At 42.6% G+C, this 25962-nt stretch overlaps 1 protein-coding gene and 1 non-coding gene across 2 annotated transcripts in view; one reads left to right on the top strand and one right to left on the bottom strand.

The window, feature by feature from the left end:
* The window catches only part of PISD (phosphatidylserine decarboxylase), a 45357-nt gene that overhangs the window by 15599 nt on the left and 3796 nt on the right, over window positions 1–25962 (bottom strand). The window contains exons 2-3 of the mRNA XM_008566426.1: window positions 21211–21290; window positions 16029–16204 (exon numbers count right to left, since the gene is read on the bottom strand). Coding sequence (XP_008564648.1) covers window positions 16029–16204; window positions 21211–21290 — 256 coding nt within the window. The remainder of the gene's footprint in view (window positions 1–16028; window positions 16205–21210; window positions 21291–25962) is intronic.
* Window positions 16480–16553, top strand: TRNAN-GUU. Its single transcript has one exon. It is a non-coding gene; the product is annotated as a tRNA-Asn (tRNA).

Here is a 25962-nt window from a genome sequence, read left to right as displayed (position 1 = left end):
AGTACTTACATAAAGTTTAAAAATGTGCAGAACATGTCTGATACTGTCCATGGTCACATACACTGTAGCACAGAGGAGTGTTCTGTGCAGAGACCAATGGAGCTCCGGGCAGGGGCCAGGCAGGAACGAGGACACAGGGTGTTTTACAGGGTCCTGTCTTAACACCTAAGCTGGATGGCAGGAGAATGGACAGGCTGATCTATCTTTATTCCTTTTCAGGAGCATGAATACCGCACCACACATACTTTAAAAATTCTAAACTGAGGCTATAATTAAGAAAGTAGAACTAACGCAGGAGTGTCCTGTACCAGCCTGGCTGCTCCTAAGACTTGTCCTCTACACGGCTGCTCCCCTAACTCCTTGGACCTTGCCACAGCCCACAGGGCCAGGCCAAAAATGAACAACAAGACTGTATTGTTGTTATGCTCAGAGGTGTGCTGAAGTAGTTAGGGAAGAATTTTCATGATGTCTGCAATGTCCTTTCAAAAGGTTCAGAGAAAAATAAAATATACACTCATGGAGATAACACAGATACAACAAAATATTAACAAAACAAAACAAAAAGATTAGCAGCCCAAGAGCCTCACTCAAGAAAAACTGAGGCTCACAGCATTTGCCACTCTATTCCTGCAACAGTCATGGCCACAATCTGTGACTGAAGACCTGAGAATTCTTTTGCCCTCTATTTTACAGAGCAAAGAAGAAATAGTGGAAGCTATGAGAAAGATCTCTACTGTGGAACCACAATTCTCTTCCCCATTTGGTTTTGGATTCGGTCTAAGGAAGAGGTAAGCCTTTTGGTCCCCTCTTCTGAGGGATAAGTGTGCCCCTCCCCTCACCCAGCACTTGCCGTCTGGACTCCAGTGAAGATGAAAAGTGTTTACTCCCTACTGACATGTCCTACAAGCTACAAGTTCTGACTCAGATATTTGTAAATTTAACATTTAGACTGAATAGCAAGGAAGCAGGAGTCCATGGTCTTCCATAAACAAGGCTCTCAGCCCCACTCAGACCAAGAGGATGCCTGCCTTTACAGCAGAGACAGGGGCTGAGCAAGAGCTGCCCCTCAGTCCTCCAAACTGTCGGTCCAGAAGGGGCCTGCTCTGTGGCTATCCAGGCAGAGATATTTGGTTATGCTCACCCTTGCCTCTGGGCCTGCCAGCCAGGTGTCTGGTAGCCTGTAAGGGTTAAAACAGCCCTCCTCTGAGATCTAGATCCACAGGGCACAGGCGACACAAAGGAACTGGGGCCGGGGGCAATGAGAGCAGCCCCAAGCCCCTTCTGGAGGGTCTGGACAGCCACCCCTGCTGCCAAGCCCCTGCCCCCTGGAAAACTCACCTCCACTGGGACTGTCCAATTGCAAGTTGGGGAAGTATCCACCAAAAGCCACTGGGTTTGTGGGTTGGGGTTGGCAGGAGGACAGGGAAGGTGAAGAAACACTTGTTGGCTAAGAGGGTTGGTGGATGCATGAGAAATGGCAAAGCGGTCCCAAGAGATGCAAAATGGGCTCCCTCCCTCGCTCCCTCCCTATTAGAGATCTGCCCCATCCTTCCACAGCCTCCACAAAAGAAACCAGTTCAGGTCCCAACTACCAGAATGAAAACAAAAAACAAACCCAGAGGAAAGCTGGAAAATGTATAATTTCAGTTAGACATTTTGTAATCAAAATTTGGGGCAGGATCTAGAACAGTATTTGTCAATTTGAGGAAAGGAGGCAATGAGCAATATGCTGTTAAGTTGCTGAACGGTATTTCATGACTTATGGGGACAAATGGACAGCACATCTGAAATCACAACTGCCACACAAGTGCAGAACATGCGCCCACTCCAGGCATAGCTGGCTGCCCTCTGTCCTCTACCAGTGCTGCTCACTCATGGCCAGCTCTTAGCAAAGTCCCTATGTCAATGGCCCTCCTCCCTAAGGCCAAAAGCAAGTCCTGCATAGCCAAATGAACAGGCACTTTGGCCATGAATCTAGAGCCAGGACATCATGAGTTCCTGAAAAGAAGCTCCTAAAAGTGTCTCCTCTACTCGCTCTTCTACTGTTCTATTTCTCAGCAACCCCTGAGCTCTTCTCTCAAAAGGGCCCCCAGCACCCTTCAGAAAATCACCTCTACCCACTGACATGCACCACCAGGTTGAGTCAACGACTCAACAGGAAAGCATTCTGGAAGCCAAAAAGCATTATTCAGGGGCCGGCCTGTGGCTCACTTGAGAGAGTGTGGTGCCGATAACACCAAGGCCACAGGTTCGGATCCCTATATAGGGATGGCCAGTTTGCTCACTTGGGAGAGTGTGGTGCTGACACCACCAAGTCAGGGGTTAAGATCCCCTTACCGGTCATCTTTAAAAAAATAATAAAATAAAATGGGCAAAAGATGTGAAAGGATACTTCATCGAGGAACATAATATTCAGATGGTAAATATGGACATGAAAAGATAATCAGTATCATTAATTTAAAAAAAAAAAAAAAAAAAAAAAAGCATTATTCAAACTGTGTATGATCCAGGCCATGGAACTAAAAGGAACACATCAACTCTTCTACCTAAGCAACTCAGCAAGCAACTTCTAAGAGAGCCTGACTTCAAGCTAACCTTTCTAGCCACACAATTCTGTGAAATAAAAACTTAACATGAGGGGCCGAGCCCGTGGGGCACTGGGAGCGCAGCAGCGCTCCCGCCGCAGGTTCGGATCCTATATAGGGATGGCCGGTGTGCTCACTAGCTGAGCGCGGTGCGGCCAGTCTCAAAAAGACAAAAAAAAAAAAAAACTTAACATGAAAAACATCCATTTTAAGCTGTATCTAAACCAGTGGTTGCTCTGGTGGTAAGGGAGGGGGCAGCTGGCTGGTACCAAGATCCTAACCCTTGACCCTGGTGTTATCAACACCAAGCTCTAACCAGCTGAGCTAATCTGCCAGCCCTAAATCAATGGTTTTTAACCTGGGATCTACAGATGGGTTTGAGGGATTTGAGCCCTCTAAAATTATAAGCAAAATTTTGCCTGGACACATTTTTTTGAAGGAGAGAGTCCACAATTTTTGTCCAACTCTAAGAGACGTTCAAGACCCCAGAAGTTGGATCTCAACTGTTCATAAAACAAAGCTCAAAATGACTGTTTGTAGTATTCAAAGATATAAATAGATAAATTAGCAAAAATACACAAATGACAGTTCATAAATGAGCCAACAAAAACAGAAAACAAGAATAAACATGCAGAAATGTTTAAGTGGATTTCATATTTAAAGAAAATTTTAAATTGTACCAAAGTCTTGATGTTCCCTATTTCCTCCACAGCTCTCAATAAAAAGCTACTCCACCCCTACACCTGCTCAAGTTAAAAATCATGAGTCATTTTCCATTTCTCTTCTCCTCCCCATCCAATCCATCAATGCATCCTCTGAGCTCCCCTCAAAACATACCCAGAATCAAGTCCCTTCTCTCCATCTCCACTGCTCCCACCCTGATCTGAGTCACCTCTTGCCAGGATACTGTCAGAGCCTAACAGGTCCCCATGCCTCCACCCTCGCTCCCTTACACTCTGTCTGCACCGCAGCCAGAGTGATCCGATCAGAACCCAGATGGCTCAGGCCTCACTCAGAGGAGAGGCTCAGCATGATGGGCTCCTCCACCTCTTCTGTCCTCGGTGCATCCAGCCAACGGGGTTCCTTGCTCTTCCTTGACAGTGACAGGCACACCCTGTCCATCTCCAGCCTCATCCTGGACCACTCTTGGCTCACCCCCTCCGCTCCTGCAGTCTCTGCTCTCATAGCACTGAGTGAGGCCTTCCCTCCCTAACTGCCTCAGTAAAACAGCAGCCCAGCTCCACCCCAGCCTAGGACACTTGTGCCCTTTACCTGTTTAGGTTTTCTTCACGGCTTTTCAACCACTTGACATGTCTATGTGTCCATCTGTTTCTTATCTGTCTCACGCACTAATAACGGAAGCCCTGGTTCTGTTCACTGATGGATCCCCAGCATTTCAACAGGGCCTGGCATATAGAAGCAACTCGAAGATTTAGAGAATGAATGTATGAATTCAAGGAGGACAGGAATCACACTTGTCTATGACAACTTTTGTTTTGCAGATACCCAATGTGGTTCATGTATACAACAATGCCAACTACAAATGAGTATAATTATTTTAGAAGCCAAATACATGCCACAAACAATAAAAATGTCCATACCCTTTCAGGTGGCAATTCTACACCAAGGCACTCACCATGATGAAAAGGTCTTGTGTGCCAAGATGTGTGCTGCAACATTACCTACAGTGGCAAACACCGCTAGCACGTTAGAATCGATTATGGTAGCAGAACCACTTCAAGTGCTATCGCGCAATCGAGCAAGATCACATATAGAGCAATGTATATAATGTAAAAAAAGGCAAGAGACCAAACAGCTATATCCATTTAATAGAGATAAAGACAGGAATTGAATGCATGGAAAATAAAGCTCATGATGAAGCAATCCTATGGTGAGAAGGGGTGGGAATCCTGACTGTCCTTCCTGTTTTCTAACATTCTGTCAGTGTTTTAATATCTCCGTCACTTAAGAGAGAACAAGATTGATTTCCACAAGGATGCCAAGACCGTTCATGGGAAAAGGACAATCTTTTTAATAAATGGTGCTGGGAAAACTGGACATCCACATGCAAAAGAATAAAATTGTGCCATTCCCTCACACCATATACAAAAATTAACTCAAAACGGATCAAAGACCTAAATGTAAGACCTAAAACTATAAAGTTCTGAGAAGAAAACAGATGAGAAAATCTTTAGAACATTGGACTTGGCGATGATTTCTTGGATATGATACCAAAAGCACAGGCAACAAAAGAAAAAATAAATAAACTGGACTTCATCAATATTTAAAACTTCTGTGCATCAAAGGTCATTATCAAGAGAGTGAAAAGACAACCCACAAAATGGTAGAAAATACCTGCAAATCATATATCTGAAAAGGGATTAATATCGAGAATATTTAAAGAACTATAACTCAACAACAAAAAATAAGCTACCCAACTGAAAAAATGGGCAAAGAACTTGAATAGATATTTCTCCAAAGATAATATACAAATGGCGAATAAACATGTGAAAAGATGCCCATCATCATTAACCATGAGGGAAATGCAAATCAAAACCACAATGAGATACCACTTCACACCACTTAGGATAGCTATTATTTAAGAAAAATGGCAAAGATGTGGAGAAATTGGAAGCTTTGTGCATCCCTGCTGGGAATGTGAAATGAAATGTACAGACACTGTGGAAAAGTCTGGCAGTTCCTCAAAAAGTTAAACAGGATTATCATATGATTCAGCAATTCCACTCCTAGGTATAACTCAAAAAAAAAATTTTTTTTTTCCTTTTTGTCTTTTTTACTGACCGTTAATGGGATCGCAACCCTCGGTGTCACGCCCGTACCAGGGACTGGCAACGGGATCGCAACCCTCGGTGTTGCGCCCGCACCGCGCTCAGCCAGTGAGCGGGAACCGGTCTCCACATGGGATCCGAACCCTCAGTGGGAGCGCCACTGCGCTCCTAAGCGGCACACTCTCCAGTGCGCCACCGGGCCAGCCCCCAATTTTTTTTTTTTTAAAGGGATGATTGGGGGCCGGCCCAGCGGCGCACTCGGTAGAGTGCGGCGCTTGGGAGCGCGGCGGTGCTCCGCCACTGCGCTCCTAAGCGGCACATTCTCCAGTGCGCCACCGGGCCAGCCCCCAATTTTTTTTTTTTTAAAGGGATGATTGGGGGCCGGCCCAGCGGCGCACTCGGTAGAGTGCGGCGCTTGGGAGCGCGGCGGTGCTCCCGCCGAGGATTCGGATCCCATATAGAGACCGTTCCACTCATTGGTTGAACGCGGTGTGGGCGCGACACTGAGGGTTGCGATCCCGTTGCTGGTCGCGGTACGGGCGTGACACCGAGGGTTGCGATCCCGTTACCGGTCACGAAAAAAGACAAAAAAAAAAGGGATGATGGTAAGGGGCTCTTAACCTTTGACATAGTGTTGTCAGCACCACGCTCTCCCAAGTGAGCTAACTGGCCATCCCTATGTAGGGATCCGAACCAATGGCCTTGGTGTTATCAGCACCACACTCTCCCAAGTGAGCCATGGGCCAGCCCTATAACTTAAAAAATGGAAAGCATGGGCTTAGATACTTGTGGACCAAAGTCCATAATAGCATTATTCACAAAAGCCAAAAGGTGGAAACAACCCAAAGGTCCATCAACAGATGACTGGATAAACAAAATGTGGCATACATGTACAATGGAATATTATTCAGCTAGAAAAAGGAATGAAATTCTGATACATGCTACAACCTTGAAAACATTATGCTAAGTGATCCACGCACACACAAAAGGACAAATACTATGTTTCCACTTACATGAGGAACATAGAGTAGTCAAATTCATAGTGACTGAAAGTAGAACAGTAGTTACTAGGGGCTGGGGGAGGGAATGGGAGTATTGCTTAATGGGTATAGAATTTCTACTTGGAGGGCTGGCCCTTGGCTCACTTGGGAGAGTGTGGTACCTATAACACCAAGGCCATGGGTTCGGATCCCTATAGAGGGATGGCCAGTTAGCTCACTTTGGAGAGCATGGTGCTGACAACACAAAGTCAAGGGTTAAGATCCCCTTACCAGTCATTTTTTAAAAAAAAGAATTTCTACTTGGGATGTTGAAAAAAGTTCTAGAAATGGATAGTAGTAATGGTTGCAAACACTACGAATGCACTCAACACCACTGAACTGTACATTTATAGATGGGGCTTTTGGGAGTTAATTAGGTCTATATGAGATCATGACGATGGGGCCATGATGATGGGATTAGTACCCTTACAAGAGACACCAGAGAACTTCTTTCTTTCCCAGCCATGTGAGGACACAGGGAGAAGGCGGCTGCCTGCAAGCCAGGAAGAAAACCCTCACCAGAACCCAACCCTGATCTCAGACTTCCAGCCTCCAAAATTGTAAGAAAATTAATTTCTGTTGTTTAAGCCACCCAGTCTGTGGTATTTTATTATGGCAGCCAGAGCTGACTACGACCAACAGTAAAAAAAGAGGCAGAAGGGGAGTGTATTAGTCTGTTTCTGTTGCTTTTAACAAAATACTTGAAACTGGGTGATTTACAAAGAAAACGAAATTTATTGCTTACAGTGTCTGAGGCTGGGAAGTCCGAAGTCCATCTGGTCGTGGCAACAGTGACCCAGGATCTCACATCACAAGATGGTGGAAGCAGAGAGAGAAAGATTAACCTCCTCATTCACTCTCTTTTTAAAGCCCTCAAACCACACCCATGACCACCATTACTAATCCATTCATTACAGCACGTCCTACAACCTAATCACCTCTTCAAGGGCCCACCTTTCAATTACCATAATAGAATTTCCCATCTTCAACAGTTACAGTGGGGATTAACCTTCTAATATATGAAATTTGAGGGACATAATTCAATTAATCCACAGCATTCCACCCGTGGCCCCCAAAGTTCATGTCCTTCTCACAAATACATTCATTTCATTCTGAAAGCCTTAACTTATTTCAATTCAAAAGTCCAAAGTTCCATCTGTGAATTAAAAACAAGTTATCTACTTCCAAGATACAATGATGGGTCAAGCACAGGGTACGTATTCCCATTCAAAAAGGGAGAAATAGGCCAAAAGAAAGGTGTAACATGTCCTGAGCAAGTCCAAAACCCAGCAGGGCAGGCATTAAATCTCAAAGCTGGTGAATCAGGTACCTTGACTCCATGTTCGACCTCCTCTGCATGCTGGTGTAGGCATTGGGTCCCCAAGTCCTTGGGCAGCTCCGCTTCTATGGCTTTCCTGGTTTCAGGCCGCACATCAGCTCTCCCAGGCTACTGTTCCACTCTGGTATCTCCACAGGTCTGTGGTCTCCATGGCTGTCCTCTCACGGCTCCACTAGGCATGGCAATAATGGGGTTTCTCTGCTGCAACTCTGACCCCTCATTTCTGCTCCATATTGCTCCAGCGAAGGCTGTCTGTGGTGACTCCACCCCTGAGACAGATCTCTTCCTGGGCACCCAGGCTTTTCCACACATCCTTTGAAATAGGGGTGGAGGCTCCCAAGCCTTCCCAGTTCTGGCATTCTGTGAGCCTGCAGACCTAACACCACATGGACTCTGACAAGACTTTCGGCTTGTATTTTCCAAAGCTGTGTATCCAGCCACACTGGGGCCAATTTAGCCATGTCTGGAGCAGCCAAAGCAGCTGGGATGCTGGTGCTAAAAGCAGCTTCCTGAGGTGGCCCTGGGCAGTGAGCTCATGAAGGGAGCCTCAGGCCTGTTCCCTAAGACTGTTCTGTCTCCCTAGGCCTTTGACCCTGAAATGGAAGGGTTGGCCCCAGAGGTTTCTGCAATGCCTTCAGGGCCTTTTCTTCCTTCTCTTGATAATCCCGTTCTTTTGTGTTAATCTTCTTGGTACCACTGAATTTTTTTTCTGAAAATGCTCTCTGCTTCTCTACCACATGGCCGGGCTAAAAATTTTCCAAATCTTTACACTCTGCTTTCCTTTTCAATTCTGGCTTTACATCGTGCCTTTGCTGCCATAATTCAGCATAGACTGTTGAGCAGCTTCCTTAATGCTTTGCTGCTTAGAAATTTCTTCTGCCAAATACTCTGGTTCACAACTCCCAAATTCCAACTTCCACAAATCTTAGGGCATAAAAACAATACAGCCAAATTCCTTGCCAATTCACAGCAAGGGTGATCTTTGCCCCAGTTTCCAATAAAATCCTTCTTATTTCTATCTGAGACCTCCTTAGGATGGTCTTTACAGTCCATATTTCTGTCAGCATCCTGTTCACCACCACGTAACCAGTCTCTCTAACACATTCCAAACTTTCCCTTGTCTTTTTGTCTTCTTCTGAGTCCTCCAAACTCCTCCAGCCTTTGCCTAACACCCAGTTCTAATGTCGCTTCCACATTTTCAGGAATTGGTTATAAGCAACAACCTGCTTCTCTGGTACCAATCTTCAGTATTAGTCTGTTTCTGTTGCTTATAACAAAATACCTGAAACTGGGTGAAAAAAGCCATGTGTATACAGCGTTAAAGTCCATGAGGCAGGCAGGGCATGGAGAAGGGGACTGGACTCCCCTCCCACAACCAGGCACACCTTGCCAGCACCTCAAGGCCCACCTGGGAACCTGGGGCACGGAGAAGGGGACCGGACCCCCTCTCCAACAACCAGGCACACCATGCCACCGCCTTGGGAACCACTCAGGGACCTAGGGCATGGAGCCAGGGATTGGACACTCTCCACAACCAGGCATACTGCCAGCACCAAGGAGCGGGCAAAAAACATCTCCTCCATGTGGGTGGCCCACCACAGCCACCACAATAACCATGGCCGCTGCGAAGGCGGCTAGATGCCACAACCACCATAGAGATGGTCCACCAGCCACTGGAGTGCATTGACACAAGGAGAGTCACCAGCAGAGATAAAGAAAGGAGGAGGATGTCTCTCTCCACAGAGCCCATTTCAGAATGACGGAAGAAGCATCTGCTCTATGATAGTATTGTGGGACCTGATCACACTTCTCAGCATTGGACAGATCATTTGGGCAGCAAATCAACAGAGTAACCATTATTCTTTCAGAAGGAGAGAAGAAATCTAGGGTGATTAGAGCAGGGAGTGGGGAGGGAAAGGGGGATGGGGAGGGATTGGACAAAGGGCATAAAGAATAATTATGATTTGTAACAGTATGTATGCTAGTAATATTGATTTGATCAACATATCTCAATGTTGAACCCCAACAATATGTATAATCAATTTTGATTCAATAAAAATTAAAAAAAACAAAGTCCATGAGGCAGGCAAAGAATGTGCAGAGAGCTATAAAGAGCTTACACAGGGCCAGAAGACATTTGCATTTCCACCAGCCAGAGTGGAAAGTCCTTATTGAACACCTGGGGCTTTTAATAGCGACCCCAGAAGGGTCACACCTTAGTCATAGGGCTAAACTAGTCCAGAGTAAATGCTACTCTAAATCCATCATAACAAAGCCTGAAAAAAAGCCTAAAAAGATCAAAGCAATCCATAAATAAACTGCCTACCAAAACAGAGTCAAATACTCTCTGAATGGAAACGAAACTTAGCATTCAGCAATATAAAAATCACAATGCACAGTACTGACTGAAAATTACTAGACATTTGAAGAAGGAAGAAAATGTGATTAATAACCAGGAGGGTGGGAGTGGGGCATCAGTCAATAGAAACAGACCCAGAACTGATAGAAAATGGTGAAACAAGGAGAAAAATAAAAAGGACATTGAGAAAGCTATATAAACAAGCACAATATGCTCGTGAATTTAAAGAAAAATATGAGCATAATGAGAAATGAAACACATTAAAAAGAACCACGTGAAACTTCTAAAATGAAAATCAATATCTACAATGAAAATTTCCACTAAAAAAACTACTGTAACTAGTAAGCAAATTTGGCAAGATCACAAAAACTCACATATATTGCTAATGGGAATGCAAAGGGTACAATTACTTTCAAAGCAGTTTGGCAATTTCTTATAAAGTTAAATAAACACCACATGACAAGTAATTGCACTTTTAGGTAACACAAGCAATGAAAACAAATGTCCAAAGACTTATAATGAATATTATCCAATGAATATTCACTTTGACTTTATACATTAAAGTCAAAAGCTGTAAACAACACAAATGTCCAGAAACAGATAACGGATTAAAAGTAATTTGTGGTGTATCCACCCAATGCAATATTACACAGCAGTAAAAAGAAATGAACCCCAATATATGCAATAACATGGATGAATCTCAAAAACCTTATGCTCAGTAAAGTAAACCACATGTAATAGAGTATACTGTATGATTCCATTTACATAAAACTTTTAAAGGACGAATCTAATCTATAATGACAGAAAGCAGATCAGTGATTGCCTGGGACCACACAGGTGGATACTGACTACAAAGGGGCACATAGTCTGTATCCTGAGTGTGGTGGTAGTTAAATAGGTGTATACATGTATCAAAAACCACTGAACTTTATGTTTAAAAAGGGTGTATTTTATTGTCTATAAATAATACTTCAGTAAAGTTGATTTTAAAAAATTAAATCAACTTCTAATAACTAAAAAGTATGTGAGTATGAAGAGACTGTATGGAAAGATACACAGGAAATGTTAAAAATGCTTGCTTGCTTCTGGACAATGGGAACAGGATTAGCAGATGGGACAGAGGATGGAAGACTTATTTTTATATAAGCCCTTCTTTACTGTTTGAAGTTTTACAGGACTATTTTTTATTTAAAAATGTAAAAATTATTTCATTAAAAATAAAAATTAAATTAATACATACTCATAAACACAGCCAAAACCTGGAAGGGCTATGTTCGCCAAAATGTTAACTATGGTTTCCTGTGATTTGTGGGATTATGAATCATTGTTTTCATCTTCATATTTTGCAACATTTTCTGAAAATGACTCATTATTTAATTTAATTTAATTTAATTTTGTCTATATACAATGTGGTTTATTATTGTGGCCCATTACCGAAACCTCCTTCCCTCCTCCCTCTCCCCCCTCACTCCCAACAATGTCCTTTCTGTTCACTTGTCATATCAACTTCAAGAAATTGCAATTGTTATGTCTTCTCTCCCCCGCCCCGTTTTTTTTTGTGGGTGTGTGTGTGAGCTTAATAGGTAAAAGTGTTTTTACTGGTGTGGGGGGTGGGCAAGGAGAGAACAAAAACATTCTAAAATAAGATAATCGTGATAATCTGCACAACTCTGAAAACACTAAAAACCACTGATTTGTATACTTAAAGGGTGAATTTTTATGGTATGTGAATTATATCTCAATAAAGCTGTTATTTTTATTTTAAATCTCATATACATGCAATGGAATATTATTCACGTAATAACTTCGTATAGCATACATTATACGAAGTTATACGATGGAATAGCTGGGTCATATGGCAGATCTATCTGCAATTGTTTGAGGAACCTCCATACCATTTTCCACAGAGGCTGCACCATTTTGCAGTCCCACCAACAATGTATGAGAGTTCCTTTTTCTCCACAACCTCGCCAGCATTTATCGTTCAGAGTCAAAATGACTCTTATTTTTATCATTAGAAAAAGATGAAGCTATTTTCACATTGGGGAAAGTGATACCATTATACATAGAGAGACAGAATGTGAAGATGCTGGAACCTGGATGCTTCTGAAAACTACCAGGGAACACTCTCCTTAAAAATACAGCTCTGGGGCTGGCCTGTGGCTCACTCAGGAGAGTGCGGTGCTGATAACACCAAGGCCACACGTTTGGATCCTATATAGGGATGACTGGTTAGCTCACTGTCTGAGCGTGGTGCTGACAACACCAAGTCCAGGGTTGAGATCCCCTTACCAGTCATCTTTAAAAAAAAAAAAAAAAAAAAAAAAATACAGCTCTGCACAGGTTACTTTGTTGCTAGCTATGGAATTCCTTTAATCCCTTAAAAACAAACACAGGTTTCATTTCTACTCAGCCAATCACGTGAACTTTTTTTTCTACCATAAAAAGAGCATGAATCCTTGAGCAGGCAAATATCTTAGAAACTTTTTCTTAATGTGTAAAAGGAGAATCCAGAAAGGTGAAACAACTCGCCCAATGTCACGAGCTGATGGCACCCCAGAGCTCAAGCCTCCTTACTCCCTGTCCAATGAGCCCTTCTCCTGCCACCTCCCCCCCACAGCCTGCAGTGAAGTGAGGTGGCACAAATTTTGAAGTTATGGATTATAACTGTTAGCCAAAAAAAAAAAAAAAAAAGGAAAGAAAGAAATCCTATTTAAATAAAGAAAAGATATAAGTATAAATTCTTCAAGAGCACTTCACTGGTAGAAGTGAATGCTCGCTCATCTGCATCATCGCAGACAACTTTTCAAGTCAGTACACTCAAATTCCCCTCACACTTTCAGCAAGCATAGAGTCCCCAGAGAATGGGGCACCTCAATTACACAGCAAGCCCTGGTGGGTAGGTAGCTTGCCTCCATTTCTCCTTATCACTGTTGAGCCTCTTTACTAACACAACATCCCTTACTAGCAACACGGTACTATGGAGGTTGGTGTCACCAGATCTTGGTTCTGGAACCTACTCTGCTACCAACCAGTTTTTCCATTTGCATAATAGCTATAACATCTGCCCTGTCCACCTCAGTAAGCTGTTATAAAATCTTAACAAAATAAAGAAATGAAAAGGTTCAGAAAATCTGTTAGGTGCTTTCAAACATTCAGTATTACAATTGTGTTCTTAAGATTTCTGATACAGAGATTTGATGCAAATGTTTTTCTGGCGCAAGAGAAATTTATAAGATGGTAAAAGGGGAACAAAGGCTTCCTGCTCTACACTGACTCACAGGAGCTAACAGGAATGTTTTACATGTGGGGACAGCTACACTGACCCTCCACACTCATCTACCTCCTGGAAATCTAAAAAATGCTATTTTTGGTAAAACAATATCATCCTATCACCTCAACAGTGCCATTGACTCCAGGGCCTCATTTTAACAGTAACTACCAGCCTGTCTTCTCAGCTCTTGAGATGCCAGATTTGACCTCAGAGATCTGAAAGGATTATATTCCAGCAAAATCACCACTAGAAATTTTCGTTTGCCACTTAAAAATGGAGCCCTGGGCCGGCCCGGTGGCGCACTTCCCGCCGAGGGTTCGGATCCCACATGCAGACCGGTTCCCGCTCACTGGCTGAGCGAGGTGCGGGCGCAGCGCCGAGGGTTGCGGTCCCATTGCCGGACACGAAAAAAGACAAAAAGGAAAAAAAAAAAAAAATGGAGCCCTGAAAGGAACCTTACAGCTCATCTGCCCATGGTTCCTAAATCTGGACTGTCAACAGAATCACCTAGGGGGGCTTCTAAAAAACACAGATCTTGAGCCTTACCCAAACTTTAAATCTCCAGGATAAGACCAATGAATTCATAATTTTTAAAGCTCCCCCAAAAGTGTGATGATCAGCCAGATTTGGAAAATCTCTCATTTCTCCTTTGTAATGACAGCGATTAGGTGGGGCCAGGTGGGACTAGGACCCAGCCCCCAACTGCCGATTCTCTCCTTCTCAACCTGCTGCCTCTCCTGAAATCTTATGATGTCAGCTCTGAGTCCAGAGTGTTTTCTTTTCATCAAATGCAACGTTGGAGTCCTACTTGAAAATCCAGGAGTATTACTGTGTCCATTTTACTCAACCAAAAGAGTAGTATCTAACTTAAGCCCAATTGTTTACCAGCAGGTGCTTTGAGACCTCATACTGCACTAGATCACTCCACTCTGGTGTCCTGTCACTGTCCAGCTCCTAAAACTTACGAGCTAATTATCCCTGTCCTATTTAGAAACAATTGTCTTTCAGGTACCAACTTACGTATGGCAGTAATGCCAATTATACAAACAGTGAATGCTAAAAAACTACTGGTATTGGTCTTTTCATGATTTTTGGAAGTAGCAGATTTTTTCCTAATTTAGCTTCTCTTGGGATACCTTTGAAATGGGTGGGAATTTTCTGAAAGCATGCCAGCTCATCACAGGGTGAGTCAGTCTGACGCCAGCTTGGGTCTAACACTTGAGTGGGGTCATACAATCATAGTTTTGTGCTACCCACGCTTATAAGTACTTTACTAGTCTAATGGAGAACTATGTTTACAGAAGAAACCACCAATGTCATGGAAACAGGGTGCAGCATACTTTGAAAGTGTGACTCACATACTATGAAATTATCCTTCACCAAATAGATTTTGTGATATTTTACCAGAAACCTCTTTTTTTTTTTTTTTGTCAGAGGTAGGTTATTAAAAAGTCCCTGAACTGGCCAAAGTGGCCACGGGCATGGTGGGGGCAGAGGTGGGGCCGGGCATGTGTGTAGACAGATATGTATGGCCAGCTAACTAAGTCACAGTTTTATAGGACTGTTAGAAATCAAGTGAAATCCTTACATTGGATTCTACTGGAGGAAAATGGGCAAAACCAAAATCTAAGAAAGGATTTTGGAAGGAAGCCCACAATGTAGCATGTTATGCCAACAGCAACAAAGGTTCCTAGATAAACTATGGTTAGAGCTGGAAGGAATCTCAGAGTAATTGTGTTCCAATCCAACCTGCTATTTTAAAGGTAAAGACACAGAGGACCAGAGAGAAAGTGACATGTCTAAGTTCACGTAGCTACTGAGGACCACAGTTGAGACTTGCCTTCAGGAACCTGATGCCCTAGTCACTGTACTTCCTATGAGACTGGATTCAACTGAGTTGGATTAACGATATGGAATGGATCATGAGGCAATCCAAATGCACCAATCCATTCCAATCACCATAAAACCTCAACTTTTACTCGTTCTTTCGCCCAGGTTATTGGGGACTATCACTGGTCCTTTGATATTTCAGATTCTGCATTTGTTAAATTATGGCTGGAAGGAAGGCAATTTTTAAACGTATACCTTTACATTCAATTTCAGTATTTATTGAACGTTTCCTCTGAGGCAAGCATTGTGCTGGGTCAGGGGAAGCACAGATGAATTAGACATTTCATTATGTATCATACATGGTTCAATAGTGCAGGTGGCCCCTATCATGTCAGTATGATAGGCGGTAAGGAGCATTTCAGCAATAACGATAAAGAAATGTGATTATTTCAGTCTGGTTCCTGGTGAGAACCAATCCACATCACAAAAGTCCAACCAACAGTTTCAGCCCCCCTCAGACTGAGAAAGGCAAGAACGGCAGAACAGCCAGGATGTCAGCACCAACACAAGGCATGAACTCTGAGGATTTCAACAGCAGGAAATTTCTACTCAGAGCCCTTGGGGAGAGCAGGGGTAGGTCTGGGGACAGAAGAGAAGCTTGATGTCATCTGTATCTGGCCAAAATCCACTGGAGACATGAGCTCCAGGAAAGCATATTTGATTTATTCAAACATTTCAACTTTGGGACAATTTAAAGAGTGACAGATGGCTGTGCCAGATGAGAATCCAATGTGGTTCCACCTTATTCCTACCTCCCAGTGACCAGCAAGTTTGGGTGGAATCTCCAATCCCAGCTTCTCCAGCTCTCGCTCCCTGTACTTCTCATACTGCCGGTACCCTGCATACCCGCCACCTGTTGCCAACAGAATGGGCAAGGGGCGCAGCCGGAACAAGGTTCGGGCAGGGGCAGTGTGGATTTTTCTGGTATCTGTAACAAAAAACAGTAAAATTTTGAGTCAAGGGACAGGAATAAGAAGAGTGATGCAAACACAGCACCAACAGGAGGGCCAGGAAAAGTCAGTGCAGCTCAGAAACCATCAGTAAAGGTGACTGGACCCTCAAGTATCTGACAGATGCAACCTTCAGTCACTACTGAGACCCTTCCGTCTCCAAATTCTAATAAGTAAAGGACAGGCATCTTTCCTTTGGAACTACAATCCACCTCTACTGCCACTATAGTCACATAATTTAAGATAAAGGGCTGGCTGGTTAGTTCAGTTGGTTAGAGTATGGTGCTGTTAACACCAAGGTCCAGGGTTCGATCCCTGTACCAGCCAGCTGCCAAAAAACAAACAAAAACATAATTTAAGATGAAAACAACAAATAGTAAGGAGGTAAAGAAACTAACCAAGTTTCCCAAGTGGCCACTGACAGGTCTAAGATTTAGAGCGAGGTACCATTTCTCACTCAGGAATCTTTGATATTACTTTTACAATCTGGGCCCAATTCTGATCAGGCACTGGTATTCTCAAATGCAAAATCTCATAAGCTCTTACAACTCAAGGATAAAAAGATAAATAACCCAATTTTAAAATGTACAAAAAATTTGAATAGACATTTCTCCAATGAAGAAATACAAATCACCAATAAGCACATGAAAAGACAGATTTCAACATTTAGCATTGGTAAAATTGTTACTCCCCAAAATTTATATATTGTAGTCCTAACCCCTAGTACCTCAGAATGTGACCTTGCTTGGAGACAGGGTCTTTACAGAGGTTATCAAGTTAAAATGAGGTTGTCAAGGAGGATCTGAATCCAATATGACAGGTATCCTTATAAAAATGGAAAATTTGGAAACAGACAAGCACATACATAGAATACCATGTGAAGATGAAGGCAGAGATCAGAGTGATGCTTCTACAAGCAAAGAATGCCAAAGATAGCTGGCAAACCACCAGAAGCTAGGCAAGAGGCATGGATCAGATTATCCCTCATATCCTTCAGAAGGAAGCAAGCCTGCTGACACCTTGATCTCAGACTTCTAACCTCTAGAACTGTGAGTCAATCAATTTCTGCTGTGTAGGCCAGCCAGTTTGTAGTACTCTGTTACAGCAACCCTAGTAAACCAATACAACATCATAAGTAATCGGAAATGCAAATCAAACCATGAGATACCACTTCATGGCTGGCCGGTTAGCTCAGTTGGTTAGAGCATGGCCTTATAACACCAATGTCATGGCTTCAGATCACTGTACCAGCCAGCTGCCCTCGCCAAAAAAAGGTGAGATACTACTTCACACCCACTAAAATGACTAGAAAATAAAAAGACAGACACAATTGGCCTGCCATATCCACAGGTTCCACATCTGCAGATTCAACCAATCATAGATCGAAAATATTTGGGGTGAGGGGGCTGATGACAAACAATAAGAAATACAGTAATAAAAAATATGTATAACATCTATACAGCATTTACACTTAGGTATTATAAGTAATCTAGAGATGACTTAAAGTATAAGGGAGGATATGCACAGGTTATATGCAAATACTATGCCATTTTATATCAGGGACTTGATCATCTGTAGATTCTGATATCCACAGGGGTCCTGGAACCAATCTCCCTCAGATACCAAGGAATGACTGTAATAAATGTTGGAAAGGATATGGAGAAATTGGAACCCTCATACACTGCTGGTGGGAATGTAAAATGGGACAGTTACGTTGAAAAACAGTTTGGCAGTTCCTCAAAATGTTAAACATAAAGTTACCATTTGACCCAGCAATTCCACTGTTAAATATATACCTAAGAGAACTGAAAACATAGGTGCACACAAAAACTTGTACCTGAATGTTCAGCAGCAGCATTATTCATAATAGGCAAAAAGTGGAAACAACCCAAATGTCCATCAACTGACAGATAAAAATGTGGTATAACCATAAAATGGAATATTACTTCATAATAAAAAGAAATGAAGTACTGGCACATGCTACAGCATGAACCTTGAAAACATGTGAAAGAAGCCAGCCACAAAAGGCTGCATATTGTATGATTCTGTTCGCATGAAATGTCCAGAACAGGCAGATCTATAGAGACATAAAGTAGATAAATGATTGCCAGGGGCTGGGGGCTGGAAGAAACGGGGCACGACAGCTTAATAGGTAAAAGTGTTTTTACTGGTGTGGGGGGTGGGCAAGGAGAGAACAAAAACATTCTAAAATAAGATAATCGTGATAATCTGCACAACTCTGAAAACACTAAAAACCACTGATTTGTATACTTAAAGGGTGAATTTTTATGGTATGTGAATTATATCTCAATAAAGCTGTTATTTTTATTTTAAATCTCATATACATGCAATGGAATATTATTCAGTCTTAAAAAAAGAGAATCTGCCATTTGCAACAACATGGATAAATCCAAACGACATTGTGCTAAATGAAATAAGCCAGACACAGAAAGAAAAGTACTGCATGAGCTCACTTGTATGTGGAATCTAAAAAAAAAAAAAACTGGGGCCGGCCCGGTGGCGTACTGCTACAGTGCACCGCTTGGGAGCGCGGCGGCGCTCCCGCCGAGGGTTCGGATCCCACGTGCAGACCGGCCGCTCACTGGCTGAGTGAGGTGCGGGCGCAACACCGAGGGTTGCGATCCTGTTGCCAGTCCGGTACGGGCGCGACACTGAGGGTTGCAATCTGTTGCCGGTCACGAAAAAAGACAAAAAGGAAAAAAAATAAAAATAAAAAAGCGGCGCTCCCGCCCGAGGGTTCGGATCCCACGTGCAGACCGGCCGCTCACTGGCTGAGTGAGGTGCGGGCGCAACACCGAGGGTTGCGATCCTGTTGCCAGTCCGGTACGGGCGCGACACTGAGGGTTGCAATCTGTTGCCGGTCACGAAAAAAGACAAAAAGGAAAAAAAATAAAAATAAAAATAAATAAAAAAAATAAAATAAAATAAAAAAAAAACTGAATATGTGGAAAAGAGTAAGATGGTGGTTGGGGGTGGGAAGACGTAGGTCAAAGGGTACAAAATTGCAGCTATGTAGGATGAATACATTTAGAGATCTAATGCACAACATGAGGATTACGCAAGAAGAGAAAAGGAGAGAGAAAAGAAAACTAAATAAGATGATGGGTATGTTAATTTGCTTGACTGTAGTAGTCATTTCACTATATATATGAACATCGACATAAGTATATCAAAACATCAAGTTGTACACCTTAAATATACACAATAAAAAAAACCAAAAACCAAAAAACTGAAGAGCTGAATTACCTGTAGCCTGTGTAAAACCAAAGAGCACATCCTTCATTCTGACTTTGACTTCCAAACAGAAGGAAATCATTTCACTTCCTCCATTACCATGTTTTGGTTGCTGTTGCTGGTTTCTTTTTAATTTTAAGGGTATCAAAAACAACTTTTTGGGGCCAATTTAGTACTTGCTGGAATGAAGTTGCAAAATGTTACTCAGTAATTGCCTTAGCTTCTAAATCAAGCCAGAATGTTGTTGGTTTCTTTCTTTCTTTTTTTTAAAGGTGAGTCAAGTGAAGCAGTGGGGTGTGGAGAAGGAACGAAGAAATCTGTAACTGGTTGTGATCAATTAGTTGTAAACCCACTGCACTGGGACCACCACTGGTTTCTATCAGAAAGCAAGAAACATTTCTTTTCTTTCTGAACTATTTCAGACAGAAATAGTAACAGAGAACTGTCATATCCTCCCTGCACTGAGCCATCAGCCTACACTGATCCATCACACCCTACTGTATGCTTCCTCCTACACTTTCTTCTAGTTATAGATCTCTTTCTCTTGCTTTTTCTTTCTTTTTTTTTTTTTAAAGCAGCTGGCCAGTACTGGGATCCAAACCCTTGATCTTGGTGTTATCACCAATCTCTAACAAAGTGAGCTAACCAGCCAGCCCTCTGTTGCCATTTCGAAGACTTACTTTACTCCAGCAAAAAGAAGTAGCAAGTAGAGATCGCCCCTCACTCCTGACCACCTCTCCACTGGGCTTATCACTTTAGAAAAGCACACTGGCTGCTTTTCTAGAGATCCATGATTATAGCTTAATTTCTGAGACTCCCCTCCACCCTTCACTTTATTCCTACATGTTTCAGCATGCAATTCCTAATTAAGTAAGTAACAGCCAGATGGGTTCCTATTCACTACCATGCTGGTAACAAGCTTTGTGTTGTTGTTCTCATCAACCATCTCATTTTATTTCCAAGGTAGTCTTTTTTGGGCAGTTAAAAATAGCTTTTGGTATGAAAGAATCAAAAGGATATTCAGATAATAAAGACAATACACATCTTTGCAGGGGTTCAAATAGCTTCCTATAAGATCAAAAAGTTCATAATCCACAGAGTTGGTGAGGGTATAGGGAACCAGCCCACACAAGCATTTACTGCTCGTATGAGTGTAAACTGGGACAACCCTCTTTGAAGAACAATTTGACCTAAATACTAATAAAATACACAAACCTTTCTTTTTTTTTTTTTTTGTCTTTTTTGTGACCAGTAAGGGGATCACAACCCTTGGTGTGGTGTCACCCGCACCACGCTCAGCCAGTGAGCGCACAGGCCATTCCTATATAGGATCCGAACCCCCGGCGGGAGCGTCGCTGTGTTCCCAGCGCCGCACTCTCCCGAGTGAGCCACGGGGCCGGCCCTACACAAACCTTTCAACCCAGCAATTCTACTTCTACGAATTTATCCTGAAGATGCACAAAGATATGTTATTACAGAATTGTCTACAGTAGGAACAAACTAGAAACAACTTAAATGTCCAACACCAAAAGGTAAAGTCATACAACAGACATGCAGCCAGTAAAAGCAATGAGATAATAACAGCTGATGCTTCAGTGATAACTACATGCCAGGCGCTCTTAGCACTTTACATGTACTATTTCATTTAATTCTAACAACAACATAACAATTTACAGATGAGCAAACTAAGGCACAGAGAAAGCCAGCACCACCTCCAACTGTTCCTTACCTGTGCAAAAGGCTCTAAGAGGCAGCTTCTGTAAAGATTGCAGGAAATGGCTCAGGGCACTGTTTTCATAGTGATGGAGGCTATAATCAAACAAAAATGAACAATTAAGTATTTTTCTTAAAAGTAAAAATAAAATTAGTGGCTCAACTGGCAAAATTTGAATACAGTTCAAATCTATTGAATATAGATTCAATAACATTATTGTGTCAATGTTAATTCTTAGTTTTGACAATTATACTGTGGTTGTGTAAGAAAATGTCCTCACAGGAAAAAGGCTGAAATATTTAAAGGTGAAGGATCATTAAGTCTTCAAGTTGCTCTCAAGTGTTGAAGAAGAAAAAAAAAACCAAAAACTTGCACACACAGATATATATGGAGGGACAGAAAATGATAAAGCAAATATAGTTGACATGTGGGGAATTTGAGTAAAGGGTATTTGGGAATTCTATGAGCCATTTTTATAACTTTAAGTCTGAAACTATTTCGCAATAAAAAGAGTTTCTTTAATTAAGCATTAAATCATAATAAGCAGTAAAACCAGCACTCTTACACAAAGCCATGTTTCTGTACCACAAAAGGAGAGATGTAAATAAATTTGTAAATATATAAACCCCTACTCAGTAAAGAATGTAATATTTCACAGAGCTGAAATTTTCACATTTTTCTGGGGAAAAAATAGCACAGGTAAACCATGTTGAGCTATTCTTTTTTTTTTTTTTTTTGTCTTTTTTGTGACCAGTAAGGGGATCGCAACCCTTGGCTTGGTGTCGCCCGCACTGCGCTCAGCCAGTGAGCGGCACCGGCCATCCCTATATAGGATCCGAACCCGCGGCGGGAGCGCCACTGCGCACCCAAACGCCGCACTCTCCTGAGAGCTATTCTAATCTACTTCAAGTCTGGCTGGCTCAACTGGTTTAAAAATTTTTTTTTTTTTGGTTTTTTTTTGTGACCGGCAACGGATTGCAACCCTCAGTGTCACGCCCGTACCGGACCGGGACCTGCTACGGGATCGCAACCCTCGGTGTTGCCCCCGCTCCTCGCTCATCCAGTGAGCGGCCGGTCTGTATGTGGGATCCGAACCCTCGGCGGGAGCGCCGCCACACTTCCCAAGCAGCGCACTATAGCAGTGCGCCACCGGGCCGGCCCCTAAAAATTTTTGAATTATCTTTTATAAGTGCTTTGCCACAAAAGCTACTTTGACAGAGTGAATAGGTTTCAAGTTTCCAAGAAAAAAATACCAATAATTTTCATAACTTTAAGCTATAAGAAAGTATTATTTCTCATTCATTTTGTTTCTCTTCTTTGTTTCATCTTCACCAGTAGAAATCAGACACATCCCCACTGGCGATAAATGATTATGCCAGCAAGTAAAGCATGAATTAATTTTTAGTTAACAATTGGACCTCCTCTTAATCAAAGAGCAAACATCCCACTTTCAATTCAGATAACACTTCAGTTTTTCCAAATATTGACCTGAGATCTAAAGTAAAGAAACTATATCCTTGTCAGTAAATGTTTCTTTTTTCCCTTGGAGCCTTTTATAATAGAATAATTCACTCTATTGTAAGTGTCTAAACTGATATTTTTGTAAAAAGTAGAACTGCATTTATGACTTTCATACCGTAATATTTACTTTCATGGATATTTAGTTATTATGTCATGTCTTATACAGATATCCTATAAACATTATCATAGGTACTTTCATTTTTTCACATGAAATTTCCTTGACTTAAAAACACCCTCATGGCATGGTACTAATGTCATTAATCTTATCCTACTATAGGCAAATGAGGTTTGTTCGAAAGCATTTTCCCACGATAATCACCACCCCGAAAGACAGATAGATGTACAACAATTAACACAAAGAAGGGTGTGTTTCAATATATGAAAGTTTGCTGAGTACTGAACAATGCTCATCTCTTAGACTGGATCCTCCCTCTACAAAGGCAAAAAGCTTAAAACTCTGCTTTCCAAACAGAATTAGAATAAGAAGTGTAAAACTGACTAAAGGGTAAACTGTTGTGTTCCGTACACTGCTGTACTGTGTATTCTAGAATGAATACTGAACCCCTTAACCAAAAGAATGTTTGCAGACTATTTAGTAGGCTTTGTTTGGTGGGGGGAAGTACAAACAGGAGGTAATCACTGATCCACTATTGCTGGATGCAGCGCACTCAGTTTGTTTGTTTTGCGTACCCACCTTCTCCCCCATGAGCCCTGCCCAAGAATGGAGAGCTCAGGTTTCTTGTATGTGCTGTAGCCCCAGCTCCTGGAACAAATGCCTGGCAAATGCCCCATTTTATCAGCTTGTCCCTTATAACTGGATCATCCCTATCTTCATATAAATGCTGTGATTTCTCCAATCTTACATCTGTCCACCTCATATCCTTCTCTAGTCTCCATCCCACTTTTCTGCTCTCCTTCATCACAAGCTCCTAAAAAGAGCTGTCTGTATTCACTGTCACCACCTCCTCACCTCCCATCTTCTCTTAACCCCACTTGTTCAGGCTTTTGTCCCAATCATATCACTTCTTATCAACGTAACCAACAACCTCCATGTTGCCAACACCAGGGTACACATCTTGACTTCTCAGCAGCCTGGCACAGTTGATCCCTCTCTCCTTGAAACATTCCCCACTTGGTTTCTGGGACCATGATTGTTTCTCCCATCTCTTTGGTCTTCTCCTTTCTCCTTCTTTTCTTTGTGGATTCTCCTTTGCTCCCTGACTTTAAAATGTTGCCATGCCCAGGGTTCAGACCTCTTCCCTATTGATGCTGTCTCCCTAGAGACGCTCATCCAGTCCCATGGCTTTAAAGAGCCATACACTGATGATTCCCTCATTGCGCCTCCGGTGACCTCCAGATCTATATTTCCAACTTTGAATCATTTCAGACTGAGTTTGTGTGAAACAATTCTGACCCTAACTCACCTTCAACCTGCTCCTCTCCTACAGTTCTCTGGGAAAGAGACTAGCTGGATGTTTACCAAATCCACTTCCTCTCTGGACACATGCTAAACTATATTTCTCAGCTTCCCTTGCTGCAAGGTGTGGCTGTGAGACTGAGTTCTAACCAATGGAATGTGAGGACCATTCAGACTTCCCAGGCATCCACCTCCAGGTTTTCTCCTTTGAGCCTACTTGATGCAGACAAAACAAACATGCAGACCTTGGGAAGCCATGTGTTAAAGACGGCAGAAGACTGGGTCTTCACATCACTGGGTGGAGAATGGTCCTGCCAATCCGGAGAACCCACTGGGGCTTTTCAAGAGTGAGAAATAAACTTGTACTATGTCAAGCCACCACCAGGAACACTTGGGTTTATCTGTTACAGTAACAATGTTATTGTAATATACCATGTCAGAAAAAGGCATCACCATTCACCCAGCCACTCAGGTCAAAACCTGACTCATTCTGAAATCCTTTCTTTCTCACCATCCACATCCAATCCACTGGCAAGGCATGAAAACTCTACCTTCAAAATGTTTCCTAATCTGCCTGATTCTCATCACTGCCACTACTCTCACCCTAGCCCAAGCCACTTGGTCTCTCACCTGTACGACTGCAATAGCCAGCTCTCGCTACTTCCACTCTTAGCCCTTTATATATCCTATTTGCCACAAAACAGCCAGAGTGATCTTTTCAAAACAGAAACTAAGACCAGACCCTAGGTCTTGCTGACCTCTCAGACCTGCTGCCTTCCCTCTCCTCCTCACTCATTCCTCTTGCCACTCCTCGTACACACCACACGTGTGCCCCTTTCTGCTCCTTTGCATTTGCCGCTTGCTCTACTGGGAACACAGCTCTCCTATGTGGCTCACTCCCTCGTCATTCAGTTCTGCTCAAATGTTTCCTCTTCAGTTTGGCTTTTCCTGACCACTGCATGCCCAACAGTTGGCCCTCTTGAGCACTCTCTAACCCCTTAATTACCTTGCATTATTTTTCTTCATGGCACTTCTCACTACCTGGGATAAAGGATTCTATATGTATGCACTTACTTGTTTACGGTCTGTATCCCTCAATGAACACAGGAGTTAGTCTGTTTTCTCACTGGACTTGAATCTCAACAGTGAGATAAAACCCCAGAGAGATGAATGGATAGGTTCAATCAGATGTTTCTTTTACATAGAGAACTCATGTGGACATCCTGCAAACAGGCAATTAAAACCCATAATTAAAGCACTCAAGTCTGCCTGTGTGGCTCACATCAGACCTCTGCCACTTACTAGCTATGTGACTTTAGAAAACTTAAATTCTAGGGCCAGCCCGTGGCTCACTCGGGAGAGTGTGGTGCTGATAACACCAAGGCCACGGGGTCGGATCCTATATAGGGATGGCCGGTTAGCTCACTGGCTGTGCGTGGTGCTGACAACACCAAGCCAAGGGTTGAGGTAGAGTGCGGTGCTGATAGCACCAAGGCCGCGGGTTCGGATCCTATATAGGGATGGCCGGTTAGCTCACTGGCTGTGCGTGGTGCTGACAACACCAAGCCAAGGGTTGAGATCCCCTTACCGGTCATCTTTAAAAAAAAAAAGAAAAGAAAAAGAAAAAACTTTAATTCTAAGCCTTAGTTTCTCCACCTGCAAAAACATGATCCACCTCATTAGGAGTAAGACAATCATGTAAAACTCTCGGTCCCATACATTATTTTGAGATTACCTAATCTAACCAGTTATACACTGTTATTATTATTAAAAGTAATAGAGTTGAACCACACTAACGTAATCTGTTAACAGGAGAAACGGGGGGGGGG

The sequence above is a fragment of the Galeopterus variegatus genome, unplaced genomic scaffold, assembly GCF_000696425.1.
Source record: "Galeopterus variegatus unplaced genomic scaffold, G_variegatus-3.0.2 Scaffold241, whole genome shotgun sequence".
NCBI lineage: Eukaryota > Metazoa > Chordata > Mammalia > Dermoptera > Cynocephalidae > Galeopterus > Galeopterus variegatus.
This window is presented reverse-complemented; position numbering and strand designations above follow the sequence as displayed.